This window comes from Sander lucioperca, chromosome 10 (genome assembly GCF_008315115.2).
Source record: "Sander lucioperca isolate FBNREF2018 chromosome 10, SLUC_FBN_1.2, whole genome shotgun sequence".
Classification (NCBI taxonomy): domain Eukaryota; kingdom Metazoa; phylum Chordata; class Actinopteri; order Perciformes; family Percidae; genus Sander; species Sander lucioperca.
In genome coordinates, this window is record NC_050182.1 from 26,107,816 (window position 1) to 26,125,262 (window position 17,447).

Consider the following 17,447-nt stretch of genomic DNA (forward strand, 5'->3'; position numbering starts at 1 on the left):
AATGTGTGTGTGTGTGTGTGTGTGTGTGTGTGTGTGTGTGTGTGTGTGTGTGCATATGTGCAATGTGTATGTAATGATAGACGTGTGCTGTGTCAACACGGTCTGACAGCTATCTCTAAGTTGTGTCTTGTCACACTACATGACATAGGTTTAACTATTCAGCTCCAGGTGAGTCATGACTCATGTCAGGGGGGAGAAAAGAAGACAGAGGGTCCCAAAACTGGAACTGTGACAGACTGTTTCCCCACACCAGTCGGCGCACCTCTCAAGGATTTGACCTTGCACTACATAGTATCATAGGCTACATCACCACACCCTAGTCCACTGATTGGCCCAAAGTTTCCCCGGCACCGCCCTCAGCTCAGCGGATCCGCCCTTCCAGCGCTCCGCTCAGCCTGTTGCTGCCAAACCAGCTGGCATTTTCAATTGATATCCTGTTAACGACCTTTAATCTCAGGTTTAGTAGGCCTATCTTTTATTACTTTTCAGGAAAGACATCAAGAGTTCAAAGCCACCATGCGGGCTACGGAGAAACTCCCAAGAACGTTTCCCTGTGGAAGTGCACACCTCCCACTCTTCAGCCTGTGATTTAACCTGTTTTTTTGTGGGGGGGTGGGGGGGTTGAGCGACTTTAATCAGTTTACCTTAATGCATCAGGCGAAACTGCAGCAGCACATAACGTAGACGTTTGTTCATGAGTTGTTGAAGCTTGCTTGGGGAAGTTTTTCACCGAGCTCCCCTCTCGGCCGGGTCTCCTCACCTGATTTGCACGCCACTCCCCGCCGGTGCAGAGCCTCTCCGCGGCCCCCGCAGCCGCCAGGATGGGGACACCGGGAGCTCTGCCTGCTTGGAAAGCCACGATTTTCTTCTTTAACTTGATCTCAGCTGCTGTGGCCAAAAGACACATCGTGTATTGGAATTCTACAAACACAAGGTGAGAAAACACTGTGCGCTGAAAGATGCTCCTTTCCAGTAGCCTAGCTACTAAATGAGAATAATATTGTTCTCTGCGATCCATCTCACTGCGGCCCAAATGAAGGTTTAATATGAAGAGCAAAATTTGGTTCATTTTGACCTACTTTGCATAGAGCTGGTCTAAACTTGCACAGCCATGCTATTGCACAACGACCACAATAATTCCTATTAAATGAGTCAGAGTTGTGTTGGTTTAAAGAATCTCTGCTATGCGGCACATCACATCCTTGTGTAGGCTACTGAAGAGGAGCCGGTTTGATTACCTAAAACCTGCACTAACCCAAAAGCTAAAAGCTATAAGCTATTTTAGTTAAATGAAGAACCCTAAACGGTGGGGAGCCAGAGTGGCCTGATCTCACCTTCTTCCTGCAGCTATCTTTATCATAATTACTACACTCTAACTCTGGCGTTCACCTGTACACTGCCTTTTGGAGTTAGTTATTATTCTACTTATAGAATGCCATAGGTAAGGGTTTCTTCCTAAGTGTTTGTTCTAAATAGTGTCCTAGATAGTATTCGGAGGACACAGGTGTATATTAAAGTCTAAAGTGCTGCTGTGCATAAGCGAATATGTAGTTGGATAATGGGAAGGTGTGTGTGTTTGTGTGAGTAAAGAGTTGATTGGGGCCATTAGCAAAGCAGAGTGAGGCTCACCTGCTGATCCAGGTGTTCCAGTCTGGATAATTGAAGGGTTGAGGTGGGAGACCTGCAGGGCCAGTAGGGTTACTGCCCAAAATAACATGCTTTCTCACCCGCCTATTTAGAGACTCTCGCTCTCCGTAAGGCCTGATTCCCCAAACACTCTTTCAGATGAATGACCTTTTTAGCTAATAGCCGTTGGCCACAGAGACCACTTTTTCAGTGACTGTTTTGTCGTGTATTTTACATTTGTGGATGCACAAATGTACAGAGATATGACTCCTGAGACAGATAATTTCCCCAAGGGCTCCTTTGTCAGATCATCCTGTACTGAGTCAGCCAAGGTTGTGTCCAGTGTGTCCAGGCGGGTAAAACCCAGTCCTGTAATTGGGTTCCAACAGAAATGTGGTGGGGAGGAAGACTGTGAGGATTAGGAAGCACCTTCTTGTTCCCCAGGGATTCAGGCATGAATGGTCGCAGTCTGTGGCAGGGCCACACAGTTGGCTGCAACACCACACAATCACAATGCCATCAGCATCACGGCGGAGGGAAACCCACTGTGGCAGAGAATCACTCTCATCAGCAACACCACCCAATCACAAAGCTATCAGCGGAGCCGTGATGTTGCACCCGGTCCAGAATCCCCTGGGTGTACTGCTAGGACTCTCTTTCTCTCTCCTCCTCTCCTCTCCTCACTCTTCATTACCTCCCTTGTTACATCCCACTCTCCTTTTCATTTTTTCGTCTGCACTCCCCCCTCCTCCTCCTTCACCCCCTTTATCTCTCATGACTCACTCCTGCCCAGTGATGGATATTGCCGGTGTGATTAGTTGAGCTTCAGTCATTTTCCCATACCATATTTTCTATTAGCTACCAGCCAGCCAGGTTGTCCAGAGGCCTTTAAATGCAGCCTGGCAATGGAAAAGGAGCATTGGGACTGAAGAGAGATGCTTTTGTTGGCATGACGCTGCACTGTAGGGTCCAGGACTGCACTCATGCTACACAGGGACTCTAGATCACAAAATAACCACATTTGGATTTGTTGTTTATTTGTCCACAATGTTGTCATAGTTCAGCTATTATTATATTCTTAAGTGTTGAGCTGCTGGCTCATTTCTTAAAGCAGCTCCAATCAGTATTGTTATATTAAAAATAGACCAGATGACTATATGTAATGTAAAAGGAGTCTTTCATAATGATGACCACACGGAGAGTTCCCTTTTAGCTCCACGGAGCGTTTTAGCATCTTTCAGCTCATTGCTTTAGTTTAAGAGCCAAGCACTGTTTTCATTCAGTTTCACTGCTTTCATCACAGTTGCTTATAGCGAAATAGCTCTGATAAAGCCACTTTAAGCTACTTGGTCATCACCAAACGGCAGTTAGGAGCTACTAGAGCATTTAGCTGCTAAAGAGCCAGATATTTCTCTCAGAAGTTGGTGAAGAACAAAACAGGGCAAATATTGGTGAGTGAAGTTTGGACTTATACTGTACATTCCCCAGCTTGCCAAAATCTTGAAATGCTAATGTTGGTCTGTGTCTGCTAGGTCTGTAAATAGGCATGTGTTTGCTAACACCACAACTTTACAAGCTAATATGTCGATGTTGTGTTTCCAAAATCAATTAATAAAGATTTTAAATACATCTTAAATTTATTGGAACATATTGGCAGAATTTGTTGTTTGTGAACTGCTGGAGCTTCTGCCCCCACTACCTGACCCCTGATAAGCGGTTGAAGATGGATGGATGGATGTATTGTTGATGTAGGAAATTCACTGGAAAAACAACTCAAGAGGAGCTAGCTGCCGTTAGCCTACAGACATTACATTAATGCTTGGCTCATATATAACATAACTGTAGCTGGCGAGCAAACAGGCCCCTCTATAATACAGATGACAGAAGACATTCTCTGGCCATCACCTTTACTTCGACATCTAGATTTATGATTTTAATGAAGCTGGGGCAGTGAAGTGGAGACTGAAGGGCTTTGTTGCTCTGCTCTTCGCTGGCTAATGTGAGTGTAACAAAGGCTCTGCGAAGCACTTTAACTAGCACACATTTAGCCCCCTCCAGATTGAAAAATGGAGCTCTGAAATGGAAGTGATAGACTGACTGCAGGGTCAGCGTCGAACATCAAGGAATCAAGATACCCTGGCCTCTTTTATGATTTTGTGAACAGCGTTTACGAGCGTTCTTGGTTTTATCATGGTGTTTCTCTCAGAGCGATAGTTCTTTATTAGAGGAGAAATTATCTTGTACTTCCTAGAGCAGTTAAAAGGTTGGTAAAATATAACCACGGTGTTCTAAGCTTGAGTCTGCTGACAGTATACCTCAGTTGTCCCCTGTGTAGCAAGCTCAGACTAGTTTATTGGCGTATTCAGCCCCCTCCTCTGTGCCATGGTGTGCTTTAAAAGCTGTTGACCAGCCTATTTGCTGATACAAAAATGTCTGCCTTTTGTGCTACATTCATCTTCATAAATTCACTCAGGATCTGTCAGGAAGTTTACTCAGAGTACCAAAACTTTAAGGATTGAATTCCCTTTTTGTTGTTGCAAAATATGGTTTGAAGGAGGCTTTTGCCATCTATAAATGAGCTGTTCATACATCTATAACAAGAATAAATGTCACCCAAACCAGAGCCATACATGAGCTAGTCCATTTCCCTGTCCTCTGACTTACCCTTGGTCTTGGCTCACGCCTCTACTATTGCTTGCCCTCTTATCCGACATGGCAGGTCGGAGGAAAAACTTGTTGCAACAGTTTCTCTAGATCACAGCTCAAACTCTTGTTTCCAGACTCCTCGTCTTTACTTTCCAGCAGAGCATTGGATTAGCTGGGTTTCAATTGGAGGTAAAGTGTTTTACCCTTTACATAGAGAGATACGGCAATACAGTAATATTATAACCATTTTTTCTTACCTGTATCCTTATCTCTTGCTCACACTGGAAGTCACTCTGCAAGTTTAGACACAGACCTTAAAGCATTTACAACACCAGACCCCTCTGAACTCTCGCTCTCTCTCTCACTCTCTCTCTCTCTTTCCTCCTGTCTGTGTCTCTCTCCCCTATTCTGACAAAAGCTCAGGGCGAGCTCTAAGCCAGTGAAGCATGTTTAAACGGTGCGTGAGGAGATGAATATTTGTATTGGTTTTCTGTATCTTTATTGAAAGCAGCCCTCATAAGTCTTCTGTGTAATTTCTGCTCTGTTTATGCATCATTTCCCTTTTGTGTGCACTCATGAAGGATCTAGTTTAAATACCAAAGTAAATCACATTCTGCATACCATACCTTCTCACACACACACATCTGATCTGTGGACGAGCAGACATGACAGTGCTTGTAATTGTGTCTTGTCAGAGGAGATGATTGCACTTCTAGATTTTTTTTAATTTCTTTTTTTTATATTGTGTGTGTGTGAGTGGTGTGCGTGCAAATGACTGTATTTCTCGTACTGCCTGCTATCTCTCCTCACTGTGTCTGTCTCTGTACTAATCTCTGTCTTCCCCTGGTAAATGATTAACATGGAGAACCTGGCTGAACTATAATCAACAAACCCACAGTGAGGTAATTACCACTTTATTCCCTGTCCTGCTAACAAAACTCTCTCTCTCTCTCTCTCTCTCTCTCTCTCTCTCTCTCTCTCTCTCTCTCTCTCTCTCTCTCTCTCTCTCTCTCTCTCTCTCTCTCTCTCTCTCCCCTCATCTGTCATCTAACTGTATCAATATCTCCCTCCTTTTCTGTCTTTCTGTGTCAATGCCTATTGTCTCACTCGCTGCTGTGCTCTGTGTAGCTCCAGAGTTGTGTTTGTTAGTCTGATTGTGTACCTTATCTGTCTCTGTAAATGTGCTTTGTTTGTCTGTTTGTGGTATTGAGTGTATTATCTGGAGGTGAACTGTGGATGAGTTAACTTTGTGTACATTTAAACTTCTTCATCTGTGTGTGTGTGTGTGTGTGTGTGTGTGTGTTCTGGAAAAACAAAACCCAGAAATGCACCAGGATGCCCAGCCTTATTAAAGCACACATATGTTTTGATTCATTTGTGATCTCGCACATGATTTGTGTTTTTTACTAGTTTCCGAGATTTCTCTTCTGTTCACAGCAAGTAGTGAAAGTGGCTTTGAATGGAAAAACTCTCAATTCCGGCCAGCGGTGAGCAGCTGTGGGAACATTTACCAACCGCTGTGCCGGCGTCCCGTCTAAATAGGTCATTGTTTTGTTTCCACTTGTTAGTTGATTTTAGGTGTGACTAAAGTGTTGGAGGGAAAAGGCATGTTATTGCCTTTGGATGCTTAGTTTTTTAAAGGTGGGGCGTGCAGATAAGAGTATTGTGCAGCCACGTTTTTTTTGCTCTAAAGTGTCACGTGGGATCACTTTGTGTCAAGTGAATCTTTACTGGTGACTACTAACTGTGTATATCTGTGTGAAATCAGTAATCCTCCATTTTTATATATATAACATATTTTGTTATGTTATACCCAAGAGTGAAACCAACATAAAAGTTGCACAACAAAAATAATCTTTGCAACTGAATTGAAAGCACACACACACACACACACACACACACACACACACACACACACACACACACACACACACACACACACACACACACGCACACACAGAGGAAGATTCAAGCACACTGTGTTGAAAATGAGGTTTAGGCAGAGGCCTAGCGGTGAGGATGTCTGTATTTAAATGGATCAGATAGTCACAGTGTGGCTTGGAGCCGTCGGAGCAGACATTGTGTACAAGCATGAAAGGACGGCGGCTCTCTCCTCCTGGTCAGGATATTTAGTCAATCGATACCAATTTAACACCCAGATATTATCGCCGGCTCCTCGCATTATCACCAGACTGCATATGGACCCATCTCTTTCCCAATTTCTCTCCCTATGCTGCCCTGTTTCTCTGTGTACACACATACATCAATATTAGGTTGCATTAAGCTGTAATAAGTTGCATTGTAGAAAGGTTTCCATTGGCGTGGAACAGCTGTGGAATGAAATGAGGTTCAGCGATGTCTGCCGCTCGGTTGGCACAGCAAAGCCTGGCTTTGGCACAAAATGGCTGCTGTGCTGTATGGGTGTGAAGAGGGAGGTTATGGTGGTTAAGCGCTGTTGGTGAGCACAGAGTGGGAGCGCATTCATTCAATCATTCATTCATTCATGGCACACAATGACCTGGCATTGTTGTAGATGTCAGGCCAACTGTGTATTTCTGTGACATACAAAACAGCAATTAAATTGTGGCGTGAGAATATGTAAACTCAAAATGTGGGAAACACTGTTGACTTAAGCTTGACCAAAATCACACAATCTGCTGGTTGTTTAGCCAGTACGTGCATTTTTGAATTACACACACACACACACACACACACACACACACACACACACACACACACACACACACACACACATGCACACAAGACAGGCAGACACACACACTCTCAAGTACATATAACCTCACACAATGCTCTTCCACTCAGCTCAGAAATCCTGCCAAGAGGCAACCTGGGAATTCCCTGAGACAGAAATTGAATTAGTATTGACCCAGGCAGAGCAAAAGGCTGTAGCAGGAACGTGGATTGTTGTACCATACAGGGTCCTCGCTGCCAGGAGGACACTGAGACATGCCATCATACCGCAAGTCTTCAAAGGTGCTCAACCAATAGTTGCTGCAGTTTTCCTTTATCTCCAAGAACAGAGAGACATGCCAATGTCTATTTTACTCAACAAACCTAATGAATCCTGTGAAGAAACACAGTTAATTCTTTTGTTTATATGAACTTATGATGAATATTGATACAGGTCTTCCGGTATTAATTACTTCAGTTTTGGTCACTACATGAGTCCTGCCGTTGGCAGCCAGGAAGAAAAGAACATCAATTTTCTACCTTTTTTTTTAAGCAAAACCCTCAAAAATGTTGTCATAAATCTTTGAAAATGTGATTAGTGTTTTACAAGCCACAAATTTGGACATGGTGCTAAAGTAGGTGTCCATGTGAATGACATACTTGTACAATTTTAGACGTGTTTAATATGCATTTCTGATGCAGTATGTCAGTGGGTAACAACTCAAGGAACGTGTTTTCTTTTCACAATTGTTTCAATGTAAAAACTATAGAGAAGTAAGTTCTAAGATTTGGTGTTGAAAAAGTATTGTTCTTATTGTGTTATTGTAAATGTGCATGACGTACCTCTATAATAACAATAATGGGAGTTGGCATTCTGCAATGGAAAAGCATTATGAAGAATAAAAAGCATTTTGCTTTTAAATGTAATCAATCATGCAGATTCTATTTATTGATTTAGTATGTATTAATTATCTCTTCTTATAAATCCTCCTTTCTTGTGAGCTAGCATGTAGGTTGCAATGTCATTTGCTCGCTGCAGCACAGTGTGTCTTGACTTGAGATGGTGTGCATCCAGAAGCCGTAGAGTAGAGATAGAAGAGACCGTCTTCACACCAGAACAAGCTTTATGGACTAATAAACCTGCTAGAAAGCACAGCTCCATTCCACTTTATCTAGACACAATAAAGAGACACTTACATAAAAATACTTACTAAAAGAGCTTCAAATAACACTTTCTGTCAGCTATATTCCCAGTTTCTAAAAAAAAAACACCTTTCATCCTGTGCTTTGTGATTTCCAGAGGAGATGACAAATGTGATGATATTTTGAATCTACTGTATGATTTTTGGGAGACTTTTCCATGGTGGAACAAAGACTAATATTATTTTGCCATTGCCTCCCAGAAGTATGGCAGCACTGCCTACTTTCCAGCCCCCAGTGATGTGAAACACACACACACACACACACACACACACACACACACACACACACACACACACACACACATTCCTCTTCTTTGTTTCTTTTTGGGCTGGCATACACATACCACAAACACACACAAACACACCACATATGAATATACACACTCCCTCTCTGCTTCCTTTTTCTCCTCAGCCCCCAGAGATTGTAAAAACATTAGTCCTGCAGTGGTGGGAGCGAGGGATGGAGAATGCGTTAAGGAAAAGATGGTAAGGAAAGAGTCAACAGATTTCCACTCCCTAAACCATTCGGGAAGGCCCCAAGGGATGGAGGGATGAGGTGAGAGGGAGAGAGGGAGAGATGGAAGAAAGGATGTCAGCAGGAATTACTATCACTGTCACAAGCAGGCGTGAGAAGCAACCCCCCCCCCCCCTCCTCTCCTCCCCTCCCTCCATACCAACACACACACAGGGGCTCACACACGCGCACGCTTTGTGACGCAGACTCGTATACAGGTGTGGTACAAAGACACACACACACTCTACCAATAGTACCATCGCCCTGCCTGCATACACACTCGCACACGGCTGCTCGGACTCTGGGGAGAGCCCGAGTAGGAATCACACCCATTTAGAACTGACACTGCTGTCTGGTGTGTGTGTGTGTGTGTGTGTGTGTGTGTGTGTGTGTGTGTGTGTGTGTGTGTGTGTGTGTGTTGACTAAGCATATTGTGTGTGTGTAATGCATGTTATAAAAATTACAGTAGAGTCTCTTTACCCTAGTAAAAAGTACAAAATATGAATGGTATGTGGTATCATATGCTTTTTCAAACATGCCTGCGCACAGATTTTTCTTAGGCTTACAGTAAGATGATAAGATATGGTTTTTGCGTGCGAGTGTGTGCCAGCATATTTGGATGTTATTTTTGTAGCAATAACCAGTACCACATGATCTCCGGGTGTGCAGTAATGTGCAGCTTGATTCTGTCTCCTGGTACTCTTGACTGCTATTTTTTTCTCTCTGCTTCCTTGTTGTTTTTTCTGCCCTTCCTCCTCTTTTTTTTTTTCTTCAACATTTTGTTCCAATCAAATCTTTTATTTATGAGTTCAAGGACTGTGGACTTTTTTTTTTGAATTAGTTCTTTGATCAACCTGCAGTTGTGCAGCTAGATGAGCGCAGTATGGCGCATATGCTATTGCTTTTGTGGAATGCTAAGGTAGCTCGTACCATCTACTACACTGACAGGCTGCTGACACGTTAGTATGCAGAGTAGGGACGTTCTGTACAAACAGTAAACCTACCTTTCCTTGTGGCTAAGTTGATTAAATTGTGTTTAAGTTTATTTTTTAAATATTCATTTAATGATTTCATTTTTTGATGAATGGCTCTTTGCCAATGTCCAAAAGTATGTTTTGTTATATTCATCAGAATTGATCAGATGGCTGTAATTCACAGTCTGAGAGCATCCAGAGTAGTGGTGGTGCTGTTGTGCTGAATGGAAGAGGGGTAAATAGCCTTGTCCCAAATCTCCATAGCTGTGGCCTTGTAGCAGGAGAACTCATGAATCTCATTGCTCTCCTATTCAGTTGGAAATGGAGTTCTTGTACACAGCGTGCTTCTCAAAACACTGGAAACGCTGCATGTTTTATGATTGTGGAATTAATCTGTGTCCCCCAAAATATACCCATTGACAAATGCCTAGTCATGGAAGTCAAAAAATGCCTTACTCACTACATTTTTTACATTTACGGAGGTTCCCTGATGGATTTCTTTTCAGAACAGCAAATTGTTCGGAGCGGTGTTGTTCTTCATCAAAGGTAGATACTGAATATCTTAACAAGTGGGGTTTTTGTGGTATTTTGCTTACTTTGCAACTGATTTACAGTGGCCTTTGTGTTCCTATGAAGAAAAAACCCTCTCCCGCACTGTACCTCGTGTGTGTCAATCTTTCGGGTCTTTGTGATTCATTACTTAAAGTAGTGGCCAGTCATCTTTAATCCCAAATTAATCATTTAATCCCAGTCCACTGTAAGGTTGTTGTTAGCACTATGTCAGACCGCCATCTGCACCTCTCCTCTTGACCCTCACCACTTCCTCCTCTACCCCCTCCCCTTTCCTCTTATTGTGTCTAAACCCTTCATCGGTGTTGTGAAACTTAACTGGCCTTTCTAAGAAATTCAGGAGCTTCCGGCCTTGAGGCAGAGAATGGCGGCCAGTTATAGAAGCCCAAATGTTGAAAGCATGAATTTAATTTCACACACTGCAAAGCAATGGATAAGCTAATGTAGTGGAGCTGATTATGCTGTATTGATTTCATAAATAACACGTTCCGTAGCCTTGAAGTCAGTGGACAGATTTTGTTAAAATGTTTCAATAATGTTATTTCTAGTCTTTTTTTGAGCTGATTGTTATTAGGCATCAGTGTGAGTGTCCTACCTCTGGTCCAAATACTTGTTCATGTGTGTGAGTGCGGGGCCGGGTGGGTGGGTGGGTGGGTGGCTGTGCGTGACTAGAACAGGACAAAGCTGGCTGCCTTGAGGGGGATATGGGGGACCTTCCATGCCCCCAATGCACAGAGCGATATGAATCTTAACCGTTGTGACGGAGAAAGATGGAGAGGGAGAGAGAAGCATGGATAGGCTGCGAGGGAGGGGGGGCCAGTTTAGACTCCTGGGATTCCAAAGCAGTGACCGTGAAAGTGCTTAGATAAACAGAGAGAAAGACGGAGAGGGGAGGGCGAAGTGGGTGAAATGGTGGTGGAAGAAGCAGTGGAGGGAGGAGAGGTCGAGAAGGTGTAGGTACGCTGACAGGGGGAGGAAATAAGACCTGCTGAAGATGGGGTGAAAGAAAGCAGATGGGAGTGAAACCAAGTATATAAGTTTTTAAATAGTTTCAGCAGGAGTCAGAGGGACGGGAAGCGGCCAGCTTACCCTATTTACTCCTTAACTCTTGTGCCTCTCCAATCTCTTTCTCTCCATCTTTTTCTTCCCTCTGTTTAAATAATTCAGCCATGTTAGCTATATTAGGGCAAGTTTTCTTGACGTGTGTGTGTGTCTGACTGACTGAAGGACAGCTCAAGACTTGCTAACTGGCCATTCCTCCACTAACAACCAGCAAATAATCAGACACAGAGAGAAAGCGAGAGGGAATACACACCTGGGATGAATAGTCTATGTTGCCTATCCAGCATTGACCTTCACATCATGGAGAGAGACAAAAACAGAGTGCAAGAATGGGAAAGAGTGTCTACGGCATCAGAAGTTTGACCCACTTATTAAATGATGGATTTTCAAAGCCAAGTCTGATTAATTGGCTGAGTGTATTTGCTTTGCGAACGCCCTTTTCACTATTGTGTGTGTGTGTGTGTGTGTGTTTGTGTTTAAGGGGTGTTGCTCGCATGTCCTCCTTAACCCACTTACACAGGTGGGCCCTGCTGACAGACCTGAGACACAGATAAGTGTAGTTAAGTATAGTTAATATAATAGATGAGGGTGTAGAATGTATACTGCTAAGACGAGGGGACTCTGTAGGAAAAAAAGGAAAAGAACATATAATAATATTTTTAAGAAATTGAGACAAAACTATAAAGGGTTATATTAAAACAGTTTATTAGGTGCTGTATTATGTGTCTCATGGAAAAAGCACTTAATGTATCATTATTACAAACACTGCTACAAATATGGGTCGTATTTGGTTGAATGCCAATTAGCACATTTGTTGCGTATAAAAGAAGTCTGGCAAGCCGCACTTTAGTATGAGTTTGTAAAGCAACTGACAGCTGCAAAGTGGTCAAATCATCTTAAAACCACCAACATCATAAAAAAAACCCTCAAAACTCTCAACAAGATACAAAGACAAACAAGCTACACTAAAAAGAGGATCAGAGTATGTAGGGTTGAAACTCATTTTTATTATAGTATTTAAAATGGTGAACATTTTCCCAAAGCCCAAGATAAGTTAAGTATAAGTTAAGTTTAAGTTTTTATAATTTAATTATCGTAACATTTTATCAGCTTAAATCCCTAAGATATTCAATCGACAGTATAATGAGATTTAACGGAGAAAAGCTGAAAATCTTCATATTTGAGTGGCAGTAACTGGAGAATTTTTGTTTTCTGTCGACAGAATAATAATTCTGTTAGCAGTGTTTCAGCTTTAAACCAACAGAAACAGTATATGATTGACATCAGTATGTATAAATTGTCTGGTTTTTGTAATGAAATATTCATTGTAGCCTATTTTTTTTTTTAAATCATTAGAAAAAAGATCGCCCAGTTCCCTCTCAGCTATACACCACCTGCCACTTTGGCATGAACCCAATATGACCGACCTTTGTGTGTTATTTACTTCAAAGTAAACATTCATTTATCAACACTCTTTATTTAGCTAGACTTATCTGCTCTGACACTGTGTGCAAAACTGAAGGGCCCAAACAGCAAAGTTGGAACATAAACATGAGACAAATGATGTTGACACAGTGGATCAGCCCAGCTGCCACGTTGTAGCAATACACTTTGATAGATTTCATAAATAGTTTGAATCATGGCTTTTTGTGTCCACCCATCATCGCTGTCCCTGTCTTCTTCTGTCCATCCTGTCAGTGTCTGAGCGGTGAGGTACTGTAGCTATATTCAGGTTTATGTATCCGAGCCTGGCACCTGTACAGATCAGCCCTGTATTTACACTGCAGCTCCATTTAGACTGCAGGAACATGGAGAGCACTCATTACTCTGAGGTTTAGGCTGTCCGACAGAGGGATGCAGAAAAAAAGACGGATGGAGCGAAGGATGGATGGGTGGGGCATTGGCTTGGCACCAATCCCAGTTTGGGATTGGTTGTTGTCCTGGCAACGGCACGTCTGACCTTATTTACCCCCTCGCACACCGCACGCCTTACGTGCACTCTGCTCTCGCCCATGCGCATTTCTTTTGCCGCACGCTTTCCCCGTCACTCTTCTCTGCGTGAGAGCTGAAACTCTTCTTCTTGTGCCCTTTTTTCCCCTCACACTCCTTACGAGTGTGGCCACCTCCATACAGAGCAGGTGAGGGACTCAAGTCAGAACACTTAAAGCTGCGGGAGGGCATAGTGAGTGAGGCAACATTTACAGTGTTTTTGGTCGTTTTTGGGCGAAAAGAAAAACGAGCCATAGACTGTGTGTCTGCACTCTTGTCCATTTATATTGTGGACAGTAATTTCATACCTCCAGAAAAGTCGCTGGAAAGCTTATTTTAGGATCAGACTAGACCACACATGGAGAGCGGTGCCTATGCATGACAGAGCTCTGCCACAAAGGGGGATGATGGTTTCTGCAGACCTGCAGCCGTATCAAAATGGTTCCGATGGATTGGTTTCCATACTGATTGGTCCTGTGGGCCCGGATCATGCAATTTTCCTCAGCTCTTGACGGCCGTAGCTATGCATCCTGTTGTGCTGCTGAGTCCCACAGAATGGACACACATACACACACAGAGGAGGACCTATGCCGTAACAGGCAGAAAATAGGGTCCGTCTTTACCTGAGGCAGAGAATCCCTCAGGGCCTGAAGCAGCAGGTGTGTCCGTTTGTGGGTCCAGGAGGCAGCCTGCTGATCCACACAGTTTGAATGCCCAGTTTCTCCTGGTCATTTAATGGAGCCTGCAGGGCAAGAAAGGTGCAACCAATCACTTCATCTAGGCTATACACATACACTCATGGCCATCGCTTATGCACCAAATTCATATTAATATGATGCTGTGCAATGTGTGTGTGCTCTTATCCTTTTACCCTTATGAGGGCAGAGGCATTAGGTTTTTTCTGATGGTACAGGGCTTCCCCCTGGGGAATTGTTTAGCAGAGGCCATAAACCAATCAGATCTTAATGCATATTGTGTGTGTGTGTGTGTGTGTGTGTGTGTGTGTGTGTGTGTGTGTGTGTGTGTGTGTGTGTGTGTGTGTGTGTGTGTGCTCAGAACTTGCATGGAAAGAAAAACCACACACTTAAGTGGCTAGAGAAGGAAGAGAGTAAAAAGAAGAAGGGAAGTTAACATACCGTCCACATTTGGAGATTAGGAGTCATAGAAAATAAGCATAAGGTCTGGTGTAGCGGGGAGAAACACTTCCTGCTGACCTTGAAGGAAACACACACACACACACACACACACACACACACACACACACTCACGTAGGCATACCAAACAGGAAAGAGCAGATAAGAGCAACAGCTTGTTCCCGTTAAGTCCCTCTTTCCTCTCGATGAGGGGCGGTTGATCACCATCTTTGGCCACAGTTTGATGACACCAAATTTAAAGAGGCGGGGTCTGTAGAGTGTTGAGAGTGTGAGGTTGAAGGAGGGTGGTAAAAGGATTTTTTTCTGGCCAGCTGGGCAGGCGGGGTGGTGGGGGGCCCCAGATGGTCATAGGTAGGGGGTGAAGTCCTTGTTTGTGCGCGTTGAGGGGAGTAAGCACCAGGTTAGACACAACATTGGTGTTTAGGGCCTGGAAAACAGCATGGCTTTGTCTGGAGGGGGGCACAGCTCATAACGAGGAGGTGTGTGTGTGTGTGTGGGGGGATTCTGCTATGTTTTACATCTGTGCAGAGAAAGATCCAGTAGCAGTGAGGAAATGAGGAACAGAAAAGGTTTCTTGGAAATGGTGCAATATCAAGTAGATGAAGTCTCTCTCTTTGCCTCTCGTTCTCTGACTCATGGGTGAAGCACTACAGGTGTATGATTCCTTTTTTTTGTGTCTTCCTCTGAAGATAAGATAGCCTGTGGAGCATGAGGTCACTGAAGCTTTGGAGACCTCAAGGAAAGAATGCTCTCTCTCTCTCTTTAGTTGTGCTTTGTTCCCCCTTTCCTCCTGTACTGTCTTTGGGCTCTTTTTGTCATGAACTCCCCTCACACTTTCCATCAATTATTCCCCACAGTACAGCACTGTCTTTCCCTATGAAAGGCTTCCGAAGTCTGGTCTTATTCACCTGCCAACATTAGAATTCATTGGTGTTTATGTGTGTAAATTTTTCTTCAGTCCCTCTCCAGTCAGACCTGTGTTGAGAAGAAGTTGTTTGCACGTAATTCTTTGTGATTTAGTTACCGGATGTCACCAGAAAGTGGCACAGCAGAAATCATTAGTAAGTCTCCCCAAAACAGGTGGGGCTGAAAGGCTGGTGACATAGTAAGCAGGGCTAGTAGGCAAGCTACTGTGGCTGGTGAGGTGTAGCAAATAGCCACTATAGCCCACCAAGCTAGCTTGCTGGCCAGTTATCTTGGTTGCTAATGGAAAATAAGTTAAACCAACTGCAAACAATGCAGTTTATGGAAGAGTTTATAGTCTGGCAGAGCAGAGTTGTATAAAGTTCCATGGTGCAACAAAGCTACTCCGGTTCTCCCTCCCCCTAAAGGTTAGCAGTAGCTAGACAGTTTGCAGTTGTTCAGCAGTGCAACATTTTCTGTTAAAGTTCACTAGAATTAAACACAAAAGCTCTGCAGAGATTTACTAAGTCTCAGCAGTTCCATTTAAATGAATAGATTTTGGCCCTAAACACAAACACCCATGACTCACCTGACACATCTACTCATCTTTCATCATGCAGTAAATCCCACCCATCTGCGACACCAAAACTAAAATAAACAATACCTTTTCACAAAATCTTTCTCCTAGAGAGCACCAAAACCCCTCCCATTTCACCAGAAGTATTACTACAGCACCCACCATAGAGGCTGAAGCTGTGTCATGCTATGCCCAACCAAGGCACAGTGACCACAGCGTGCTGTGCCCAGTCAGCATAGTGACCAGAGGTAGCGATCAGCCTGCTGTGATTGACCACAGAAGAACTGAGGCTCCACCAAGCCTTTCAGCCTCCTGTCGTCACTACAAGGAACCAACTGACTTTTCCTGTGGCCTTGTTATCGTTCCCTCACAAGCATGAAAGTGTTTATTAAAACTACAGTATATACAGTAACCATTCATTTGGGATGTATAGTACAGTGTAAGCATGTTATTAGCATTTTCCTTATACTGTAGTAGAATATTTGTAGCCCTCATGTTTATGTGCAGTACATGCGTTAAGTGCCCAAGTGTATTCAGTATGCATAGTACGATGCTGCTGTGCTCAATCGAGTATCTGCTCTGTATTCCTGAAGCCGTGTTGTGGGATTGTTGCTCCTTTAATTATTCTCTCATATTAAAGGATCAAAGGTCTCTGCCACAGTCAACCCCCTGCATTTCATTATAACTGCTCGTGCACACACACACACACACACACACACACACACACACACAGACACACTCACATACACGTGTAAATATGCTTCTGTGTGCACACACACTAACATAGACACAGATTGGTAGGACATCGGTTATGTTTAATTTTTGCATTTTGAATGTCATATCCTGCAATTATAAAAAGGATAAATGTTAGCCTTTTCAAGTACTCCATTGAAGAGCCTAGCATGTTACTTTTGATTCGGCTCCTCTGTGGGAGTTTTCTTTATCAACCAAGAGCTTGCACCATTTCTCAGAAGGGTGTCACTGCTCACCCTCAGGGATAGTGCATGTTTTATTCTAGTGAAGTTGTGTGTGTGTGTGTGTGTGTGTGTGTGTGTGTGTGTGTGTGTGTGTGTGTGTGTGTGTGTTCATTCATTCATTCATTCACTGCTTCAATTGCCCTCACCCTCTGCTCCAGCACTGGACCAAACCAATCCTCTCCTTCACTTCCAGAGGATTCTCCTGCTGATTGGCTGCTCTAGCACTCTGTTCTTTTACACCCACAGCCCTTCGGTGCTACCATGATTCCCCTGTGCTGTCACCACTCTGCTGCATGGTGGCTGGCAGGAGTGGAGGATGCTGTAAGTGTAATTAGGGCATACCCAAGCCTACCAGGGCCAGAGAGAAGGAACAGGGAGGAAGGAAGGGAAGAGGATAGAAAGAGGGCTGACAGTTTGACATCAGTAGAGCACGCCGTCTCTGTAATTGCTGGCGTGCATATGGCGCAGGCCAAGGTTGGAGGCTTGTGGGAGGAAGAGGGGGTAATGTAGGATAGAGAGGAGTCAGAAATAGGAGGGAAAGTAGGGAGGAGATCGAGGAGAG

At 43.7% G+C, this 17,447-nt stretch overlaps 1 protein-coding gene across 1 annotated transcript in view; it reads left to right on the forward strand.

Moving 5' to 3' along the window:
• The first annotated feature begins 359 nt into the window (after positions 1 to 359).
• The window catches only part of si:dkey-246i14.3 (ephrin-A4), a 31,067-nt gene continuing 13,979 nt past the window's right edge, over positions 360 to 17,447 (forward strand). Inside the window, exon 1 of the mRNA XM_031299312.2 lies at positions 360 to 934. Within this exon, the coding sequence (XP_031155172.1) occupies positions 822 to 934 (113 nt within the window). The 5' untranslated portion in view covers positions 360 to 821. The remainder of the gene's footprint in view (positions 935 to 17,447) is intronic.